Source organism: Telopea speciosissima, chromosome 2 (assembly GCF_018873765.1).
Source record: "Telopea speciosissima isolate NSW1024214 ecotype Mountain lineage chromosome 2, Tspe_v1, whole genome shotgun sequence".
Classification (NCBI taxonomy): Eukaryota; Viridiplantae; Streptophyta; class Magnoliopsida; order Proteales; family Proteaceae; genus Telopea; species Telopea speciosissima.
The window spans coordinates 68,961,068-68,984,837 of NC_057917.1; the positions used below are offsets into that span (position 1 = coordinate 68,961,068).

At 37.9% G+C, this 23,770-nt stretch overlaps 1 protein-coding gene across 1 annotated transcript; it reads right to left on the reverse strand.

The window, feature by feature from the left end:
• Positions 1-5,252: 5,252 nt before the first annotated feature.
• Positions 5,253-6,083, reverse strand: LOC122651051 (dof zinc finger protein 4-like). The gene has a single exon (XM_043844388.1). The coding sequence runs from the start codon at positions 6,081-6,083 to the stop codon at positions 5,253-5,255; it is 831 nt and encodes a 276-aa protein (XP_043700323.1).
• Between the last annotated feature and the right edge of the window lie 17,687 nt (positions 6,084-23,770).

Genomic DNA, 23,770 nt, shown 5'->3' on the forward strand with positions numbered 1-23,770 from the left:
ATAAAAAAAAGTGAATCACGAGAAGAACACACATAATTCACAATAACTAAGCATCAATCGAACCATATCCAATCAGGTTTTATTTTATCTTTTTTTGAGACACCGTTCTTGTCCATGGAGTCAATTATGAGACATTCCCTCCTTGGCTACTTGTTTCAGGTACTCTTAAAACTCTAAACATTTAACTCGATCTGTCCAATTAATTGATACAAATTATAATAATGGATTTTCTTTTCCATCAGTATGTAAAGTATAATACTTCACTATTTTTCACATGGTAATATATGGATTAGTCCATGTGACAAAGGATCAATCATACATGAATCTCATTGGCATGATCTTTATCGTCCCCATTTATCTACCTTTCCATTTCCTTCATTTTCTTTCATAGGGGGCATAAATGACCACCCTACCCCCTGTCCGAACACACTGCCAAGGTATGGTTCACTCCCTTCTATTAGATGAAATGGAGGATATGAAGGGGCAAATAAATGGAGACGATAATTTTTCTACAATTTTAGCTTAAAATGAGTAAAGAAAGTAGTTAAAATTACAAACAAAAGAAAAATGTCAATTTATATTTTATATTCATCTTCATTTGATGGTATGTTAATAATTTTATTAAAACTTTTATTCAAAGTTTTAGCAACTTTTCTTGTTTAGGTTGGATTAAAATTTGGTCATTGTGGGCTAGAGAAAATTTCGTTGCGACCCAGATTGCAGAAATGTTGCTCCTACCTAGGTTCATAGCCAAAGAAATGAAATAATTAACTTCCCCCTAGTTCACAATACCCTCCTAGTTTATATATTTACCAAAATACCCTTTTTTTATTCAATTTTTTTTGGCTGTGAACCGGGTAGCAGGAACATACCTGCAACCCGGGTAGTGGGCCTACTTAATTCCATCATGGTGAGATGTTGACGGAGGATGGGGTCAATCACTTTAGTCCTCACTGTACATAGCTTTAGTGCTGTGGCGTTTAAAAAGGAAGAAAAAGAAGAAATAGGACCCATATCTCAACATCAAAGGCATGAGGAATCGTTATCCTCTGCTGTCCTTTCACTTGGGCGTAAAATGACGATTTAACCATCTTACTCGAACACATTACCCGAGGGGTGGTTAAATCGTCATTTCATGCTCATGTGAGGGGACAACACTCTGCTGTCTGGGCAGCGAACAGCAAAGGATAAAAATGCAAGGCATGAGAGAGAGAGAGAGAGAGTGTCAAGGGCTCCATGCCTTCACCTATAACCTCAAATCTCACTTCTCCTGAGTGCACTTCAGGTTCTCATACGGCCTGAGCCGCACAGATGGATCCCAAGAGAGGTGGGTTTCTCTCTTGGATTCTATGTGTGTGGCTCAGGCCATACAAGAATGACTCTCTTATGGGAACCTGAGCCAGCCTCCCCTCCCCCAGTCCCCACTTCAATTCCAACCAATAAAAAGATTTTTACTACAAGTCCCTACCACTACCAAGCCAACCCTCCCAGCCCATGTCTCCATGTCCCCATGTCCCACCAGAAGGTGATATCATATGCTAGCTGTGATATACTGTTGATAGTGATGCACAGGAACCTAATAGTCCTTCGATGATACTACGGTGGCTCGCTAGAGGACTCGACTCCTGTCAATCTGGGCAGCAGTGATGCATGTGCAACACTTGAGATGAGGTGGTGCACATTTACCGCCTTACCCTTGCTGAAGCAAGGCATTGTGTAGGGGTAAGGCGGTCAATGCGCACCGCCTCATCTCAGGTGCTACACATGGCTGCATGCTGCCCGGATTGACAGGATCTTTTTCGCCCGCTAGATGTCCAGCTGCTCGTGTAGACTACATGCCTAACGTAAAGCTTGCCACTCTATTGCTCGTGTTCATCATGCATTTTGTGTGTGAGAAAGTGGTGTAACATGAACTTGCAATCAATTTAATTTCCACTATTGATCAGACTACATACATAATGCCTAAGGGCTTATCGTCGACATGATTTCAATTTCTTTGTGACAAGTTAAAGGATTCGTCCTAAAGAATCTTCAACTTGGGGAGTTTATTGAGTCAATCACATGCGGATAACCATTATGGAGATGGCAAAAGTGAGTTAAAAGATTGAATTGGATGTTAATTAGATTAATTCCATGTATAGGTAGGACTCTAGTTTCCTATTCTATGTGTGTTTTGCTTATTTTGGATGTTTGGCCACCAAGGCATTATAATGATTATAAATTCAAAGTGTTCCTCAACGGTCTAGGAAGATTCTTTCTCAGATTATAATGTCATCAAGGTTGTCAGTGTTCCTCCACCTCTAACTCGTGGGCAGACCTATAAATGTAACCGTCCATGTGATTTACTTAATTTGCGGATATATTTGAACAACGTTCGAACTGAGTCCGGATCCTCTCCTCATGTGGTAACCCCCCATGGCTGATCCACCGTCCAAGGGGGTGCTCTGACCACGAGTTAGAGGTGGTAGACCATGGTTTGATCAGCCATATATGGGGTGGTTACCACAAGGGGAGAGGATCCCTCTCATCCGGACTATCGTGTAATATAATTAATCTCTACATGCTGTGACAATTTAGTCAAAAAATAAATATAAATAAATAAATAAATAAAAACTAAGGAAATGAAAAATTGGATGGGTCAGTCCCCAATGTACAATGCGAGGTTATCATCGAAGACAAAACATAGTTGATAGGCATGGTTTAAGGGATTGAGTTCCTCTGCAGTGGGTGTTAGGGGGCATCCAACCGTTGGACTGTGCCGTACACATTTTGATGACTGACTGGGCGAGCATTGAGATGTGTGTGGCGGCACAGCCCAGCCCTTGGATGCCCCAGAGGCACTCCCTGGGCGCTGGGCTCCTTGGAGAGGAGTCAGATCCTGGTTTAAGTGCATGAAATTGGATTTGGAATTGACCATCCCAGAAGTCGATATGGAATCTTTATCCTCTAAAGTGCTTACTGCCCAATGTACCTTGAAGTGCTTCCGACCTGGGCAGTGCACCTATTCACCTTTAAAACCCACCAATTCACCTTTGGCCAGCGTCAGATGGACTTGAGAGGAATAAAAATTCAGTCGATACGGGATTGGATTCAGGTCCATCGTATTGTGCTGGTATTAATTAGTTGATAAGCTGAGTTAGCATAACTTTTTGGTATTAGCTTAGGTATCGATAAGAAGCCAAGATCAAACCCCTGTTGCCTTGTCAATTCCCTGTAAATCCATCTCCTATAAGAGAAGTAAAAGATTTACCATAATGACTTAATCTGATAGATACAGATTTTCAAATTCTTACTCTGTCTTTCTAAGTTGTAATTGAAGAAGTAGAGAAAGGTGGGTTTTGAAGCAAATTAAAGGCAAATGACCGTTGGTTGCCGTGTGGAAGGAAACTGTGAGGTGATTTGGAGAAATCATAGACAACTATCCTCGTAAGTTGCAACATTCTCAAACCATGTGGGATTGATATCTTCATACATACGAATTCATAAGGATCTTGCCAGTAACATTCTAGAATCACCAAACATAAGAGAAGAAACACATACCATATATTCACCGATGTATGCTATGCAACAATACCTTGACTCTCACTAACTATGATGACGTTCGTCTTAGAATCCCTTGCAACAAGAATGAACAGTGCAGTTTCTTGATCACCCACAATATTTCTCAGTGATGGGCTAATTAATATGAAACTTAAAAGTCTTTTATATAGATCTCAATGCACCCTCCCATCAAGGTGTCGGATTCATAATAAGACTCCCATTCCCTTAGTTAACTAAGATTGAATTTCTATTTTAAATGCAAATCTATATTGAGATATACTTGACCAACAAATAATAGGTCATATGAAACACTTAAATTAAGTAGGCAAAAGGTTTTGGTGCATGGCCGTGTATGGTGCACGACCATGCCTACAACCGTTGGATGGGGATGAGGAACCTTGTACTGTATACGATCATGTTCATCCAACGGTTGAAAGCACAATCGTGTACATGCACGGCCATGTATGAAAACTCTCCCCAATTAATTAAGTAAAATTAATTCCTACAATAGGAATAATGGAGCACAGCTGAATGCCTCTATAGTTGTTTGGTGAGCACCCATGGTTTGAACTTTGAAGTATCGGTATCGTATTGTCTGCATCAGACGATACATATTGATTTTACAAGTGATCGATCCCGATACTTTGTCCAAAAAACCTCATTTTTTAAAAAAAATCAAAGACAAATTTGTCTGATATGATCTATCCATGCCGTATCGATTTTTGAGTTGACCGATACACGTTCCGGTAAACTAAAACCATGAACAACGAAACATACACTCCTGGGTTGAAGGACCCAAAGTGCCAGAAGAAGAAATCTTCTCTTTCTCTCTCGTACAAGGATAGGGCCTGAAGCATTTGTATTCTGGGCAACAGATCTCACTTTTGGCAGACGAAAGATATGCTGGACGTCTGAGACCGCAGTGCCTGCACCACTGCTCATCCACCCAATCCAAACGAAAGCCCTCTCGTCTCGGCCTCCCCATATTGGCGCACAGGCACACAGCACAGTGGCAGATTCCCTCCCGGCTCCTCCATGCTCCCCCCGTTCCTAGTTTTTCTTCTTTATAATTTACCATTTTCTTTTTCTTTATTTTATTAAAATTAATTTTCCCTAGTCGACTGTGGTCCGTCTAGGAAAGTAAACTGCAAAACCTCACCTTGGAAAATCAATACCTTCTCTGTAGTCTTAAGTAGATTATAAGTTGCAGAACAAGCATGGATGCCTTTGTAGCCGTCCGATCCTTTTGTTACAAGCAAGAGACGTGCTTCCATTTTTAAAGGTAAACCAGAGAGAACAAAAGCATGCATGCATGCATGCAAGCATTTATGACCGTCTGATCTTTGTGGGAGATGAAAGCCTCAACTCAAACTCAGCCATGTTTCATTAACTGTTCAGAAACTATTTGGAAATTGATAGATGAAATTAAAAACACTAAATCAAACCAATCTCCTCCTTTGCTTATCTCATAGGCAAGGCTCAGACTACTCCTTGCAGTTATATATGGAATTACAGAACCTACTCAGCTATAATCACAAGAACCCATCAAAAGCGGAAAACTATAATGAAGAACTTATCTACATGAACCACGATTCCATACCCACATCAAAATAACCAGAACTAAAGATCTAACCAAAGTAAAAGAAAAGAAAAATAAACTAAAAAAGAAGATTCAAATGGTTTGTATAGAAACTAGAACTCTAGAACAGTTCTTAAGGAGGACCATAAACTGGTGGTTCAGACATCCAAGAACCACCACCACCACCAGTGTTGTTACTGTTGCTGTCAGGGCCGCTGCTGGTCCAATTGGATGGTTCAGATGCGTTGGTAGCATCGAAAAAGCTTTGTTGCCAACCTTGATGAGTAGTAATAGTAGAAGAGCTAGCGCCGTTTCCTTGAATTACGTTTGTTCCTCTACTGCCCATGTCGAATTCTTGCGATTCCTGAAGAAGAAGAAGCTGCTGCTGTGAGGTCAAAGAAGGGTATCCGAATCCCTGTAGCAGAGCCAAATTGGAAATCCCGAAATCACCAATACCAGAGTTGATGGGCTGAATGAAAGGATCATCAACTGTTGCCAAGGAAGACAAGAATCCACCAACCGGATAGTACACGGAAGGGATCGGATTAGAAGAAGAAGTAGGACCTGTGGCCGAGGATATTACGGAAACAGAAGCATTGGAAGCTGTAGCAGAGACTGAAATTAATTGTTGCTGCTGATTCTGTAGCTGTGCCATTGATCCTGTCGGTGGATTGTCGGCCGTAGGGGGCTTTTTGGATCGTTTCCCCTTTCGGCAACCACCGCCGATAGGGACGTTCCGGAGGGTTCCACCTTGAGTCCAGTACCTTCTGCAACTCTTGCAGAAATAACGAGGCTGAGACAGACTGTAATTGTTGTAATAACAAAACTTGGTATTGATAGATTCACAACGAGGGCACTGTGGTTGTTGATTCTCTGGTTTCACCCTTTGCCGTTGCTGTTGCTGCTGAAGAGCAGTCATTAACTCAACTCTCCCTTCTCCTCTTCTTCCTCCTTCTTGCTGCATCTTTTCTCTAATAGACAATGTCTGAGACGGGAACTGAGGATGGATGAACGAATGCGGGTTTTGATTTTGGGAATAAGGTGTTCGATAAAAATGCAAGAGATCCTAAACAAAATCTTCGAAGATCTTCCACTCTTTGCGATAAATGATGAAATCTTCTGTTCTTACATAAATAGCCAACGAAAGAGAGACACGAAAATGGAAATTAACCAGTTCACACCTCCAGCAAGGTTGAAGACAGTAGGTACGGTGGCTGCGAGACGAGATAAAGGAAGAGAGAGGAAAATGAGAAGCGGATTTGTATATAGCAGACAAAGAAAACGTCTCAATCCGTGAGAGAGAGAGAGAGTACAGGAAAACGAGTTCGGTGAAAGTACAGTACTAGAGGGGAACTGATGATTCAATCTGGGTTCCTCCTCTCTGAGTAATCGCAGTCACCCAGAATAGCAGAGAAAAGGAGGGAAGACAGGAGCCCAGTTCATCCCATGGATCAAATAACCCAACTCGTACAACAAAACAAACAGATTCCACAAAAAGAAGAGGAAGACACTGAAAAGAAGAAAAATGAGCTACAGAAGCGAGGAAGAAGACGACGGCGAGAGATCAAGAGAATATGGGCGAGAGCGAAGCAGAGGCGGCCACGCCTCCAGCGATAGTGGCGTTCGGCGTTGCAGAGTGCTGCTGCTGTATGCCTCTGTTTGTGTGTTGTATGCTGTGCCTCTCTTTCTCTCTATTAGAGTTCTTCTCTCTGTTCTACTCGTTGTTCATTCCCTTCCCTGACATTACTTATATAGAACTTTTCCGCTTGTTTTCATAAATCTATCAACCAATCTGAGTCCAGCTCCTTGCATGTATGTGCAGGTGCACTACATGTGAGAGGTAACCATCTATCCTATTTTTGCAATTTACAAGAGGAGAAGGGTAATTATGAAAAAAAAAAAGACAAGTGGCTGTCTCTCACATGTCGGTTCACCTGCACGTACATGCAGGTGAATGTTGATTGGTGAGAGTGGGCCTTGAGAGGATAGAGAGAGAGTGGTTTTGTTGAGCTTAGAGGGGTTTTAAGAATCGGGAATCGGATCGATGAATCAAACGATTTATATTAGAATCGGCCTTGATAGATTTCGATTTCGACTGATCTGATATGACACATACCGATTTCGTCTCTGATTTTGAGTTTTAAAGGTCCCCCACGAACAAAATGCGTAACGTTTGTCTTTTGTGAGTAGAAACTGTGGGAGTCTGGGAGTGCCAGTTGCAAGCCTGTAAGGTTTAACAAACCGTCGAACACGGACTTCACTCCCTCGCAACGTCTCTTATGCTACAAGGGTCTAGCACGTGAATCTGGACCCTCTCCAACTACAGTTCCTTTAACCCACGCATTCTGTCTGTTCACAGAGAAAAACCTCAGTTACTTCTATTATTTGTTTTTACTGCAAGCTTAATGAACCATCGTTGGACACGGACTTCACCCCCTTATCAGCCTCTCCTACATTGCGTGAGTCTGGCATGTGATTCCGGATCCTCTCCAACTACGGTTTCTTTAACCCACACGTTCTGTCCATGCACGGAGAAAAACCTCGGTTACTTCTATTATTTATTTTAATTTTTACTTCCTTTTATCTTCTCTCTCCCTTTATTTATAGGAATCCAATCAATCTCATTGCGCTGGGATAGGTAATTAATCTCCGCGAACTCAATCTGTTTCTCTCCCTCCTTCACTCCTTGCCTCCCCATGCACAAGATTCCTGCAACTTCCGGATTTCGATGTACTTACTTTTTTTTTAAAGGATTCTAGGGAGTAAGTCTAAGCATTCTTTACTAAATTCCGTTTAATGCATAGTTGGAAAACTAGGTTTTGACTGGGGTGAGTCGCCTGAGTCAAGTCAACATTTTGAAAAACCTAGTCAAGAGTGGTGTAGGCTAGGTCAGGGTAAAAAATTACGAGACTGGGTTAGAAATCGTCCGAGTCAAATAAGATTCGGTATTTTTACCCGAGTCATGACAAACTCGACGAGTTTAGTCATTTTTTAAAAAACCATGAAGCCGGTTCACTTAGTATTTGAGTTGAGCAAAATTGTAAATCTGTATTCTAAAATAGTAAGAAACCCTCAGCTCTTCGACTCCCTTATCTTGTTCAATGGTATAAACTCAAAATACATTGATATGTGATTCATTATTTTTATCTGATTTTTTTCCATATATATTTTTTCTGCTTGTCTTCATAAATCTATCAACCAATCAAGTCCAGTTCCTTTGCACGTACATGCAGGTGCAGTAAATGTGAGAGATAACCACCTATCCCATTTTTGTAATTTACGAGGGAAGAGGGGTAATTATGGAAAAAAAGGGACAACCAGTTGCCTCTCACATGACGGGTCACCTACATGTACATGAAGGTGAATGTTGATTGGTGAGAGAGAGGACCTTGAGAGGAGAGAGACTAGATTTTGTTGAGCTTAGAAGGGTTTTAAGAATCAGGAATCGGATCGGTGAATTAGACGATTCATATCAGAATCAGCCATGCTAGATTCCGATTTTGACTGATCTGATATGACACAGACCGATTTCGTCTCCGGTTCTGGGTTTTAAAGGTCCCCACAAACAAAACGCATAACATTTGTCTTTTGGGAGTGGAAACTATGGGAGCCTGAGAGTGCCAGTTGCAAGCCTGCAAGGCTTAACAAACTATCGGACACCGATTTCACCCCCTCGTAACGTCTCTTATGCTACATGGGTTTGGCATGTGAGTCTGGAGTCTGGACCCTCTCCAACTGCGGTTCCTTTAACCCACGCGTTCTGTCTGTTCACAGAGAAAAACTTCAGTTACTTCTATTATTTGGTTTTACTGCAAGCTTAATGAACCGTCAGACACAAACTTCACCCCTTCTCAGTCTCTCGTACATTGCGTGAGTCTGGCACGTGATTCCGGATCCTCTCCAACTACGGTTCCTTTAACCCACACGTTCTGTCCATGCACGGAGAAAAACCTCGGTTACTTCTATTATTTATTTTAATATTTGCTTCCTTTTTTCCTCTCTCTCCCTTCATTTATAGGAATCCATTCAATCTCATTGCACTCAAATAGGTAATTAATCTCCACGAATTCAATCTCTTTCTCTCCCTCCTTCGCTCCTTGCCTCCATGCGCAAGATTCCTGCAACTTTCAGATTTTGATTTATTTGTTTTTTTAAAGGATTCTAGGGAGTAAGTCTAAGCATTCTTTACTGAATTTCGTTTAATGCATAGTTGGAAAAGTAGGTTTTGACTGGGGCGAGTTGGTTGAGTCAAGTCAAAATTTTGGAGAACCTAGTCAAGAGTCGTGTAGACTAGATCAGGGTAAAAAATGATGAGACTTGGTTAGAAATCGTCTGAGTCAAATAAGACTCGATATTTTTACCTGAATCATGACAAACTCGACGAGTTTAGTCATTTTTTTAAAAACCATAAAACCGGTTCACTTAGAATTTGAGTTGAGTAAAATAGTAAATATGTATTCTAAAACAGTAAGAAACTCTCAATTCTTCAACTCCCTTCTCTTGTTCAATGGAATAAACTCAAAATGCATTGATATGTGATTCATTATTTTATCTGATTTTTTTTCATATTTTTTTCTGTATTTTTCTGTTTTTTAATAATTTATACATATTTATTGTATTTAAAAAACAAAAAAAAACTGACTCGCCTTGACCGGGTTTGACAAGGCCGAATCACCAGGTTTTTCTGAAAGATGAGTCGAGTCAGAAAAACCTGGTTTTCAACTATGATTTAATGTAGGCATTGAACTGTTTAGCTATTATCACTTTTGTTGGTGGAAATAATCTTGATGAGATTGATGATCACTGCAAGTAATTTGGTAAATAATTCATCCAAAATCAGATCTTGATACAACACAAATTACTCCGGTGGTATTAACAACTGCAATATTGGCTTGGTCATTTCTTCGTACAGCCATGGATAGCAGGATAGTGTATTTAGTATCAGGTCAAGAACTTGGCAAGATACAATTTTCATTTTTTGAAGTCTTGTTGAAGTTGATGATTATCTATCTGATTATCAATCAATGGGATATATAGCCAAGTTCCCAATTCCTGCAATTCCTGAAGGGGTTAATTCCGAAGAAAGATACGCTTACATACAAGAACTAAATCAAAAAGTCCGAATAAAAAAGTGAGAAACCTTGTTGCATAATTTCGCAAGGATGATTATAGTAAGGAAACCAAAATGCTCTGGTTCTCACATATGATTTGATTTTTTTTTTTTTCAATAATTCTTAAAAGTAATTCGCGAGATTGTGCACCTTTCTTTCCTAGTTTTTAGTTTTAAAGAAGGGGAAGGGGTTGAAGAGAAGAAAGTGGTGCACATGGTTGGATCCCGTCTATTCTTGAAATAAACAACTCGCACACATCAATACACCAAATATGCACTACACTTAGGTTTATTGGAAGAAATATTTGGCAAAGATTCAATAAGAATATCAACACGGTCGGTTAGTAAGATTACATTTTCTGAAGAAATTTATGGGTATATGGTTTCCAAGCATTTAGAGGAAAATGAACTACTCTATGATCTCTTCAAAATCACATTAGAAAAAGGACAAGTTAAATTGCAAGAAGTTGCAGAATTCTGCCCTGGGGAGGCAAGGAGGGAGAGAGAGGGAGAGAGAGAGAGAGAGGGGATCTGGCACATGAATGCAGCGTACGTAAGAAAGGCTTATAGAGGGTGAAGTCTGTGTTCGATTATTTAACGCCCCAACTCCAAATAAAGATATGGTGCTGGCCTTCATGGGCCACTGTTAAATAACGGTTGAAGTCTGTTACTTATTATGTTCGGAAACTATAAAAGCATCGGAGACATCATAATACTACAGAGAAAAACATAAACATTCCGAATTAAAATTCTGTATACCATTGGTATAAACTATCATACTAATATAATATAACCATTTGTCTATATATATAGGGCTGATGTTCTCAGTGCCGCAGCACAGCCTGTGCCCAGATACATGGGCCTGCCATTTAGGGGGGCAAGGTGATCATTTCGCCCACCCCCATGTGTTTGGGCGCAGGCAACACAAAGAACATTTGACCATATATATATATATATATATATATACACATACATCAAAAGATCATTTGTAAACTTTTCATCTCAGTATATCTAAAAATATCAAAACACTGTCTCGAGTCTTTGTCTCTGTCCATCTAATTGGAGTCTATTCCCTTTAGCTCTCTTGACACAGTAAGCGCAATGACACTCAACATGTGTATGCTTTGTAAAAATAATCACAACTCTAGGGTGAGCTAACTAGCCCAATAAGAAAAAATACAATTCATATCATACTCATGAATGCTCATAACGTGGGTTAAAGGAACCATAGTTGGAGAGGATCCGGACTCACGTGCTAGACCCACCTAGCGTAGGAGAGGCTAAGAGGGGGTGAAGTCTGTGTCCGATGATTTGTTAAGCTTGCAGCAGGCCCTCTCAGACTCCCACAACTTCCACTCCCAAAAGACAAACGCTCCACGTTTTCTTTGTGGGGGACTTTAAAATGTAGAACCGGAGACGGAATCCGTCTATGGCGATTTCAATCCGAATCAAATCTAATTCAATCATAATCAATCTCCTAGAATCTTATGCTGTGTTTGGTATGCATTTTTGGATGCATTGTAGGTCACTTTGGCATTCTCGGACAATGAAAACAACTATTTTTATCATCCAAGAATGCTAAATCAACCCAGAATGCATTCCAAGATGCATACCAAACGCAGCCTTAGAATTGCTAAAAATCAGGATCTATTATGACCAATTCCAATACGAATAGTTTGATTCTCGATTCTTAAAAATCCTAGTGTAGTTAACTTAAATACCAAGACAAGACCAGAGGTAGGAGGACCCTCATTCGACTTCCTCACTATTATCGTCTTCATTGGTGTCATCTAAGGGTGTCAATCGGTTCGGTTCCATGCCTTGATGATGTGATCCGAAATCGAACCAAGAACTGACTCGGTTCTAGAAGTGGGAACCGAATTCAAACTTGCTTGGCTTGGTTCAATTACGGTTCTAATTCGATTTTTCAATACGGGTTTAATTCGGTTCTCCAATACAAATCCATTCTGCTAGACTGTCAAATGTTATTACCTTGCAGTGTTCTCAAGAAACTCCATTTGTATAAATAAAATGCTCACAAAATCTTAAAAAGAACTAGAAATAATAATAAATAAATAAAATACCCAAGTGAGTTCTCCACTTATCTTATCTTTTAGCTTATCCATTAAAAAAGTAAGAGAAACACATCAAAATTATAATTGCAGAAGAAAATGCAACACCATAAAATTTTTTTTATAGGATTTTGGATTTAAATGTGGTATTCAGTTCGACTTCGATTCAAACAGATGGCTTTTGAAGTGAAATCGAAACCAAATTAAATGTTCATATACCAGAACCAAAACCAAATCAAATTTGTTTTGTTCGGTTCGGTTAACGCGACTTGGTATTCAGTTTCGGTATGGTTTTGAGTGTCATCTGACATTACAACTACCGCTCCCTCACGTGTCACACACTTATGTAAACACTTGTCTGCTCTTCCATCTCTTCCATTCCAATTTGCTATCCTCTCTCTCTATACTCACTATTTATTGGAGCTTAGCTTCGAATACAAGGAATCATGACCGGAAAAGAAATCCTATCCAAGATGAAGTTAAGTTGTGGCTCCTCCTCATTATCTGGATCTTCGTTTTCTTTTCCGATTTGTTCTTTATATATATATCCTGTAATTGCTAAACTTGAACCAATTCTGGGCATCCCTTCTTCCTGATTTAAACTTGAAGCTGGGTTTGGCTCCCAAATGCCATTTAAGTAACCCAAAAATGACTTAATTTGGAGACTTTACTTGCTAGATTGGCTAGTTTAAGCCTTTCTAAGCTGTACTTTGGCTTCTTATGCGTTTGGGTTCTTGTTGATTAACCAGTAGAAATGAGCTGGGCAGAGAGATACTCCTCTAGTCAGATGGAAGAACAAAGCATCGTATTTGGCCTTACAAATGCTTCTGCAGTCCATCTGTTTGATAATATTCTGAGAGAGGTAACAATGTATGCATATTGCCTCTGCAGTCCATCTGTTTGATAATATTCTGAGAGAGGTAACAATCTTTTCTATGCATATTCCATTGCATTCTTGTTTCTTTAATTGCATCATAAATTGATCTCACAGTACTCTCTTATGATCATAAAGGAGAATTAAGTTAATTAGGCTTATTGTGTTAGAATAATTTATAGGATCAACATGTTGAATAATTGAACATGATACATTAACCAATAGATTTGACAAGAAACTCGTATCTGTCTACCTTTTCAAAGAGGCTTTGGACTCCGAAGTCTCGAGACTTCTTCATCTTCTGACCAGATGATGTTGGAACTTGCTGAGCTCCAACCAATCGAAATCATGTGCTTGCTTTTTCCTTGGAGAGTGCTTGTATAGCACCGTCGAGATGTCATGTGGTCTCCTGTGTTCTCTCCCACTCTCCTTTCAGTAGGAAACTTCCTCTTCAGGTGGTGCATGCAGATGAAGGCTTTCAAGCTATTCAGTCTGCCCTGGCTAAGATAGCGTTGTATGTGGAGGAATGTGGACGACCATAAAATTGACTATAATCATGGATTGTTCTCTCCTTTTGTTGATTTTTTCTGCACTATTGGTCAGGTTAGCAACTTATAGGCATTGCTAACATTATATAGACTAAGAGTAGTAGGGGTGCAAGTTTGGCCTTGTCGGCTCGATCCAGCTCGATCCAACTCTAGCCTATCTTGAGCCCGAACAAGGTCTGGGTTGATATACTCGGCCTTGAGAGTAGGTCAGGATTAAAATTTTTTGGCACAAAGTCAGGGTCTGGCCGAGCTAGGGTTGAGGTCTCAGGCTGAGCTTGCCTGACCTAGCCCAATCCTGTTTTAAATTATACTATAAAATATATTTTAAAACAGGACCGAAATATGGTGGACAAGCAGTTAGTTAATTTTCACACAATTTTTAACGAAGTACGAAAGCCAATATTAAACGACATGGTCCCTTCTAAGCTCACTAAGTCAAGCGGGGTCCTAGCCTCTTGGGCAACCATGAGTCAGGCACTTCATAAACAAACATTAGTAACCCACAGCCCAAGCCCAAGCCCAGTTTGCTTCCTAGGTACTCTAAATCAGTTACCAGGCCCAAGTCGCTTACATTATTGAAGTAATAAGCCCATGTTTCTGGGTAACGAAATGAACGCTAATTTTTGTGCTTATGAAGGTTTGTTTCTCTCTCTCTTTCTCTCTCTTTTATTTTTTTCCTTTTTATATTGGGGCCCAAGGAGAGATGAACTCATGACCTCTTAATTGGTATAAAATTTTGCAGCTGTCCGGGTAGCACAGAACTTTCCTGCTGCCCAGTACTTGGTCCCTCACTCCCTCCTATTGGTCGAGAGAGAGAACCCAAATACAGGGCTCCAACAAGGTCGGGTTGGGCTGGGCTTTTTAAAACCCTAACCCAACCCTAAGTCCTCTTAACTTGGTTAAAGCCTAGCCTGGCTTTTACTTAGGGCCTGAAAAATCCAACCCTGACTCGCCCTCAGGGCCGAGCCGGACTAACTCTGATTGGCCCTGACCAAGGAGAGGAAAAAGAATAAGAAACATATAGATGCTTGGCAAATTAACACTTTTCACATGACAATGAACTGAAAGCATCATAACAGTAAATTTTTTTTGGGTAGAAATCATAACAATAATTTAAGGAAACCAAAATCTCAAAGTAATACCAAACTTATATAGTTCTAGAACTAAAAACATATTATAATTATCATGTAGAATCCTTACTAGTATGGATTTTGATGCATTCCTCTAATCATATCAAGTTTCTTTGTTTTAATCGTAGAACAAAAATTAGTCAATGAGATTGTTATTGTTGTCCAAGAATAATATGACCATAATATGAATATTATAATCTAGGACAAGAGAATGTTAATCGGTCATTATCCCCTGCACTAGTGTGGTAGCCAATGAAAGTGTGTACAGATGCATTGGTTTGGATGCTATTTTAAATTTCACTGGGGCTGAATGTTCTTTTCATGCACAAATGCATTGATTTGTATATCGGCGCAGGAACCACGTGACCGGTTAGCATTCTTGTTCCTCTTAATCTGATACTTTTTTGTATCAACTAATTTGAAGAAAGCAACACAACTAGTTAAATTCATGCTTGACGCATAAGTGCATATCAGTAAAAGTATATTCTGCAAAATTGGAGGATGGAAGCAATTGCACAAATTTTACTTGATTGTTCAAATGTATATTTAGCCGATGCATTATTTTCAATTATTGATGATCCCATCAATTCCAACACAAGATTTAATAGTTTATCACTTCTATTAAACAAGACAAGGCCAGGCTCAGCCCAAGGCCTCAAGCCTGGCCCGACTCGGCCTCAACCTACCCTTAGTGCTAGGGTATCTAAGCTTAGGCTCTATTTGGGTTCAAGACGGACTCCAGCCGACAGTGCCAAACTTGCACCCTTAGGTTACCTCTCCATCCCTTCGTCCCTCTCTCTCACCATTTTATTTCTTTATTTATTTTTGTATTTAACACCCTTGTTTCATCATCATCTTCTTTTTTTTAATGTTTATTCAACATTAAAAAAATAATAATAATAAACCTAAATCTCCCTTCGGCACAATCAGATTGATATTGATCGAGACTGATACCGATTTAATACACTATGAAATATCAAATATCACCGATCTGATACAAGACATTGACATGACCCACCCACCATAGCATCATATCGTTAAACCGCTATCATGGCACCAGATCGTCAAACCGTCGCCATGGTACCATATTGCCAAAACGTGGACATGATGTCATATCACCAAAATATCATACCTCGCTTGGGATCATCTATCGATGTCTACCGAGACTGATACGTAAAACCATTGTGCCGAAATGAGATTTTTATAAAAAAAATTTAAATAAAAACATTAAGAATAAGAAGAAGATGAAAGATGGGGAGTTAAATAAATTAATGAAATGAAATGAAAAAAAAATCTTGATAAACATAAACCATGAGAGAGACGAAGGGAAGGAGAGGTAACTCGTAGTGGGCTTACCTCTTGCCAATGAGAGGGGACCACATACCGAGCAGCAGCAAAATTTTGACCTCTTAATTGTGAGGTGTTTGTCATTGCCAAATGCCGACTGAGCTCTGCCTCCACCCCCTCTTTAGGGTTGTTTATGGCGATTTTGAAGTAATCTTAAGGTTCACTGATGGCTCCATCTCATGAGTGTTTTATTCTCATTGGCTTACGGTGAATCTTATAATCATTTTATTGTTTTATATATTGCTTCAAATAACAGAATACAGTTAAAAACAATATAATCAACATGTCAATTGAGAAACGCGTACCCTCCACCACAGGGCCTGGGTCATGCAATTACTTTTATTACAATCATGACCCATTTTAGGACAATTTTTGTAAAAACTTCTTACTTCACAAGTCCCATAAGCCTAAGTATGATTCAATTTTGAGATCAACTTAAGATAGCTGACTTAGCCGAAGTTACCACTATCGGTCTAGTTAGGGCACAACTTCAACCATTGGTCTAGTTTTAGGTCTGGTCTCAATCATTAGCCTTGTCTAGGCCAAAGTAGTGGATGAATCGTTACAACCTAGGATTACTCAGAATAAATCAATAAAAGCAAATCCTAAAAAAAAAAAATCCTCTCCAATTCCCTAAAGGTGCAGTGGGGTGTAGTTTGGGGTTAAGAATTCAACACCTGGCAGATATGACATTCAACGATGTCAAGCTTGAGAAAAAAAAAATGGGTCAATCAAACTTGTTGTTAGGGTTTTGGGTTTAAGCACAAGGTTGCTTAAAGCAATACACCATGCATATCAAGTTTTGGAATAATACAAGTTGTTGCATCCAACTAGTATTTATAGGAAAGACTAGGGTTTTAGGTTAGATGGGCTCTATCTAGTGGGGTCTACCACAACCTTATTCCTTATTTAAGTAGATTTATATTAGAACATATATTTTACAAAAAAAAATATATTAGAATATATATTAGGGTTATAGAATATATTCAATAATCTCCTCCTATGTTCTACATATAGTCAACACCAAGAATAGATAAACATTGTTCAAACGAAATATTGAATCAAATAAATAGAATGTTTAAAACTTTAATGGATCATAAAGTAAACTTCAAGAAACAAAACATTTGAGTTTTAGATCGAATCTAAACCCAAACATCTAGAAGTTCCACATGCAAGAAAACTAATTAAAAAAAATAAAAAATCCTTGCAATCCTTAATGACTTTACTCATCAAATAAGTCATCATCATCGAGATCCAGATTTAAACGTTCTCCTCCATATTTGTCATTCTTTGTAATTTATCAAATATAAATTTCATAAGAAAAATGAATTCAATCATTTGCATAAAGATATAAGAGTATCTAGTTCAATAAGAAGAACTTAGTACAATTCATATATTGACTGAATATGAATCAAAATTCAACAATAAGCATTATCGTCAAGTTTCTATACAAGAACAAAACCCTATATAGTCTCTTTTATAAGGACCATTTCATGTTTTCTTTTGAAATATTATGATCGTCATATCAATCACAGATGTTGTATCATCAAGTTTGGAATGACACATCATACTATGAAGGACTAGAAGACAAGCATAATATCAACGAAACATATCAAAACAAATTTTCATATTTTTTTGTAGACTAACAAAGTAAGGAAATGACATACAGAAATTTGATACACCATTAGATTTGGAATGATTTCACAAACATCCATACTTAGTAATCTTACCAGATTATCTGAAATATGTAAATTGTCACAAATGCTTATTATGGTTAGATAATATTCGAATTATTCAAAATAACATACAATTAGATTAAGACCTACCTAAAAGGTCTTTAATCTCATTTTTCCCGCAGTTTTGAATGTTTGATCTTTGTTCAGTCCATTTGTAAGAACATCTGCCATATTATCCTTTGATCGCACATCGATCAAAGTGATGATTCTGTTTTCTGTCAGATAATTCAACATGACCTGTTTCAGTTTGATATGTCTCATCTTTCCATTAAAGAATGAGTTATTAACTATCGTTTTCGTAGCTTGATTATCACAGAATATAGATAGAGAGTTTAACTTCAAACTTCTCAATGAAATATTCATAATCAAATCTTTTATCCACTCTGCTTCATCTCCTGCAGAAGTTAGAGCAACAAATTTTGATTCCATAGATGACAGAGCAATACAAGTCTGTCTCTTGGATTTCATGCAACAGCTGCTCCACCCAGTGTAAAGACATATCCACTGGTAGATTTACTGTCTCCCAAATCTGAGTACCACAATGCATCAGAATATCCTTTCAAAATTGAAGGATATCCAGTATAATGTAAGGCATACCTTAGAGTACCTTTAAGATATCTCATGAGCCTCGTTGGAGCATCCCAATGCTCTTTGCCAAGGTTACTAGTGAATCGACTCAGCATACCTACCATAAAAGCTATGTCTGGTCTAGTACAACTCATTGCATACATGAGACTACCAATCGATCTAGAATAATCCAACTGATTCACGGTGTCACCTGCATTAGGTTTCAGCCGTTTGGTATAGTCATAAGGTGTCTCAATCTGTTTGCAATCACTGTATCCCCATGTGGAAAGTAGTTTATCAACGTAATGAGTCTGACTAAGAATGATTCCTTGCCTATCAAAATTTACTTTCATACCAAGAATGGTGTCTACTACACTAAGATCTTTCATGTCGAATTCTTTAGACAAAATTATTTTAATGTTATTCACTGCAGAATGATCAGAACCAAGAATCAATATGCCATCTACATACAAGCAAATAATCGTAACCTTATTTGACACAAATCTAAAGTAAACGCATTTATCCGAGTGACTGGTATGAAAACCAATGCTCTTTACTATTCTGTCAAACTTTTCATGTCACAATTTAGGTTTAAGGTCATATAGAGATCTGTTTAATTTATTAACTCTCTTTTCAAAATCTTCCATGACAAACCCGTCAGATCGGTTCATATAGATTTCTTCCATTATGTCTCCATTAAGGAAGATCATTTTTACATCCATTTTATGAACAACATAGTGCTCAATAGATGCCAAAGCAAGAAGAATCTTTATCATAGTCAAGTGACAGATCGGTGAGTAGATATCAAAATAATCTATCCCACTCACTTGAATATAGCCTTTAGCTACTAAGCTTGCTTTATACCTGGCTATAGATCTGTCAAGATTAAGTTTCTTCTTTAAAATCCATTTACAGTCTATCGTTTTAGCCCCTGTAGGCAAATCAATGAGCTGCCAGGTCTTATTCTGCATTAAAGAGCTAATTTCTTCATCAATGGCTTCTTTCCATAATAGTGAATCCCTAGATCTCATCACTTCCTTAAAGTTGGATGGATCAACCTCTAAATGGTAAGTCAAAAAGTCCTCACCAAAATTCTTGGGTACTCGATCCCTAGTAGAAACACGTCTAGACTCTGATTCAGAGAGCATTGTGGGATGAGTATCAGAAACAATTGGTTCAGATTTCAAAGATGATTCTGTAACCGTTCCTGTCAAACCTAGTAAGGTCATGCCTTTATCTTTGAGAAATTTATCCTCAAAAAATACAGCATCCCTAGATTCTATTACCACATTGGTTGAGAAATCCAAAACATGGTCTGCAACATTATCTTCTGCACATCCTAGATACACACAAGTGTTGGTTCTAGTTCCCACCTTAGGTCTCCTAAGGTCTTGTATCCTTACATAAGCTATACAGTCCCAAGTTTTAAGAGTGTCAAATCTACATGGATGGTTATACCAAATTTCATGAGGAATAAAAGTCAATTTAGAGTGTGGTAACCTATTTAAAATGTGATTGGCAATCAACATTTCTTCTCTCTAATAACAAGCACGCATGTTAGCTGTCAATAATATGGAGTTTAACATTTCTGTTAACGTCCTGTTCTTACGTTCAGTTATGCCGTTTGATTAAGGCGAGTAAGGAGCAGTAATTTCAAGTATTATGCCCTGAGATGCACAAAAATCCATGAACTCTGACAATTTATATTCTTTTCATCTATCATTTCTAAGAGTTTTAATCTTTAAGTTCAACTGATTTTCTACTCGATTTTTGAAAATTTTAAATTTTTCAAAAGTTTTATCTTACGATTTTAACAGATAAATATGACAATACCTAGAAAAATTATTTATAAAAATAATTAAATACTTCCGACCACCTCTGATAGTGAAACTTTTAAAATCACAAAGGTTAGAATGTATTAATTCAAGAAGTTGTGTACTCCTAGAAATCGAACGAAAATATTTTCTAGTAATTTTAGTTTGAGCACACACATCACATCTGTCAAATTTAATAGAAGTGTCTAATGGTAAATTATGAGTTTTAGCTAGTTTGGGCAATTTTCTATAATTCACATGTTCTAATCTGCAATGTAATGTTTTAGGATCAATCAAATTTGAATTAACTTGATTAATTGTCTCTTTTGCTAAACTTAATCTATACATGCCATTGAAAAAAAAAACACAATCAAAATAATGAGAGTTAACAGACAAAGTTACTTTACCACCATGAAAAGAAACACACATGCCAGCATCACATAATAGACTAAGTGAAATTAAATTCTTTTCAAAATCAGAAACTACTTTAACATCTTTTAAATTAAAGTCTTAACTGAAGACAAACCAAATTTGCAAAGTAATCGTTTTTGTTACTTTGGCTTTCTCAATCAGCAAATTCTTATTATTGAACACATGAAATATTGCTCCAAAATTCAACCACCAATCTGAAGATCTGGCCTCACCCTTTCCAACCATGCAACAAAATTTGTAGTTTCAATCTTATCCACCATCATGTATTCCCTCCTTTGGTGTGTCAGCATGCCCATTTTTAGGGAGTCTATATTCATTTGCATAGTGACCCCACTTACCACAGTTGTGGCACTTGTTCTTTTTGAAAGTAGTTTATTTAACCTCCAATTGCTTTGATTTACTTTTAGGCGGCTTGGATTTCTTAGAAAATTTTTTGAGATGGAAAACCATGTTAGCTGCTGACTGCTGTTGTTTAACCATCTCCGAGTTATTCCAAGCCCTGGTCTCATCTTCGATTCTAATGAATCGCTTGAGATCATTTAACCCCACTTGTACTTTCTTTCTATATATCTCAGTTTTAAAATAATGTCAAGTCGAAGATAACTTAAAAATAATGGTACCAACTAGGAATGCATCACAAACAGGTATATTTTCTAGGTTTAACTTAGACTGTAAATTCTCAAAATCAGTTACTTGAGGGAGGATTGTCTTGTCTTCCTGAAATTTAAAGTTCATGAACTTATCCACCAAGTGAGTTTTGGATAGTTCCTCCTCCTCCTTAAATTGGATGTCTAAAATATCCCAGATCTCCTTTGTAATTTTAAATTTACTGTAAGTTTTTGCAAGTCTATCTGACAAACAATTCAACAAATAATCTTTATAAAATTTTTTATCACTAATCCATTGAGATTCTTCAATATCAACACAATCTTTGAAAATACACGTTACAGTCTAGAAAACATTCAAATATTTTAGACAAAATTGAGTTTTCCGTTTTCATGCATTGAACTCAGATCCACTAAAAGTTTTCAATTTGATCATCTCAAACAGAACGCCATGTTTTTTCATCTCAAGATTACTATATATAAAAATAATTAAAGCAGAACAATTGCACCTACTAAGAGGAGAGGCAAAGGATACGGTGGATCAGACACAACCGGTAGAGACCCGACATTTTTTGACGCTGGCGCTGGAGACCGAAGCCAAAGCCTTGACAAAAAGTTTTCTGCCAAAAAATAGAGTTCCTGTAGATTTTGTCTTTTGTCCTATTTTTTTTTATTTTATTTTTTATCAATCAAATCAAAGCTTTGATTAAAACTTACTGTCAAAACAAATCAAAAATACCTTTTGGGATTGGCGTGTGGTTTGTATGATTACACTTTCATCAAAAAATTTTCTTGACAAAGGTTTTGACAAAAAGGCTTTTGGCCAAAAAAGACTTCCTGCAAACCTTTTTTTTTTTTTTTAAATCAAAAGCAATCATTTGAAAATAAAATAGTTTTTTACAAATCCTGGAGATCCTTTCTCAAACCACTTTTCTCTTGAATGAAGAAGACAAACCCAAAAATTGATCCCTCAAAACCACTTTTTCCTTGAATGAGGAGAAACCAAAAAATTGATCTCTCAAAATCAGCACCGTGAATGAGGACAGACCCAAAAGTTGATCTTACAAGAGCAAAAGCCAGAACCGTGATCTGAGACAAAGGACGTTATTACGGTGAAGCGACGTTGAGAGAAAAAGAAAAACTCCTTAGCAGATCGGCTTCAAAATTCTGTAAAGCTTATGAACATCACACACGAACTTCTTTGCATCTATCAGCTCCTCTGTGTTTAGAGAACGAACTCGATCAGTTTCAAAAATAAAAAAACTCTTGTATTGTTTTAAGATTGCTAGGGTTTTGGATTTAAACACAAGGTTGCTTAAAGCAATACACCCTGCATATTAAGTTTTGGAATAATACAGGTTGTTGCCTCCAGTTAGTATTTATAGAAAAGACTAAGGTTTTAGGTTAGATGGACTCTATCTAGTGGGCCCACCATAACCTTATTCCATATTCAAGTAGACTTATATTAAAACATATATTAGGGTTGTAGAATATACCCAACACTTGCATCACCAGATGTCGAGCTCTCAGCCCCGAACTGCACCATATTGCACCTTTAGGGAATAGGAGAGGATTTAAATCCCAAATCCTATGTACTAAAGACCTAAGAATCCATACTTCAAAATTTGATGCCATTGATGCTTAATGGAGAGATAGACACCCCGGCTTCTACATCACTTGAGCTCTTATGTGATCTCTATAAAATGTCATCTTCCACTTGGTAGCTCTTGGAAATTGTTGTTATTGCTCGTAGAGCTCAGTGATCAATGCTTGTGTGGTTTCTTGATGTTTTGATACTTCAGAAGAATTGTTCTGAATGACATTTACTCGTCAATATGATTATTTGAAGGCACAATTTCTTAGATCTACTAGATAAAGAAAAAAAATATTACAAAACAAGTAAGTTTACAAGAAAAGTGTAAAACTAAGTCAAACTTTTTTTGTACGGTAGAATTAAGCCCACCAAGGGACCCGGCCTGTTCAAGTGATAGGGGAAGGAGGGGGGGATCTGGAACACGAGACCATCATGCCTCAAGCACCACTTCGATGAGTGATTTCAACCATTAGTCCAAGACCGATATCCCTAAACAAAGTCAAACTTAATTGTTTTGTAATACTTTTTCTTATCTAGTGGATCCAGAAAATTTTCCTTCTTTGAATGACATTTGAAGAACCTTTCGTTCCTCTCATAGGGCGTTATGAAATAACGTCCCTACCCGTTGGGTGGATGCTCAAACGCTCTCCCCCATTAGTCTAGACGCTGGTATAGAAACCATGCGTCCAAGCACCGATCTCATACCCAAAAAAATATTATCTCATATGGCTGAGATGGCCTATTAATGTCATATGCCTTGTCCAAATAAATCATAGACAGTGAGAGTAACCAAATATTCCAAAACCAAGGCAAAATATTCTT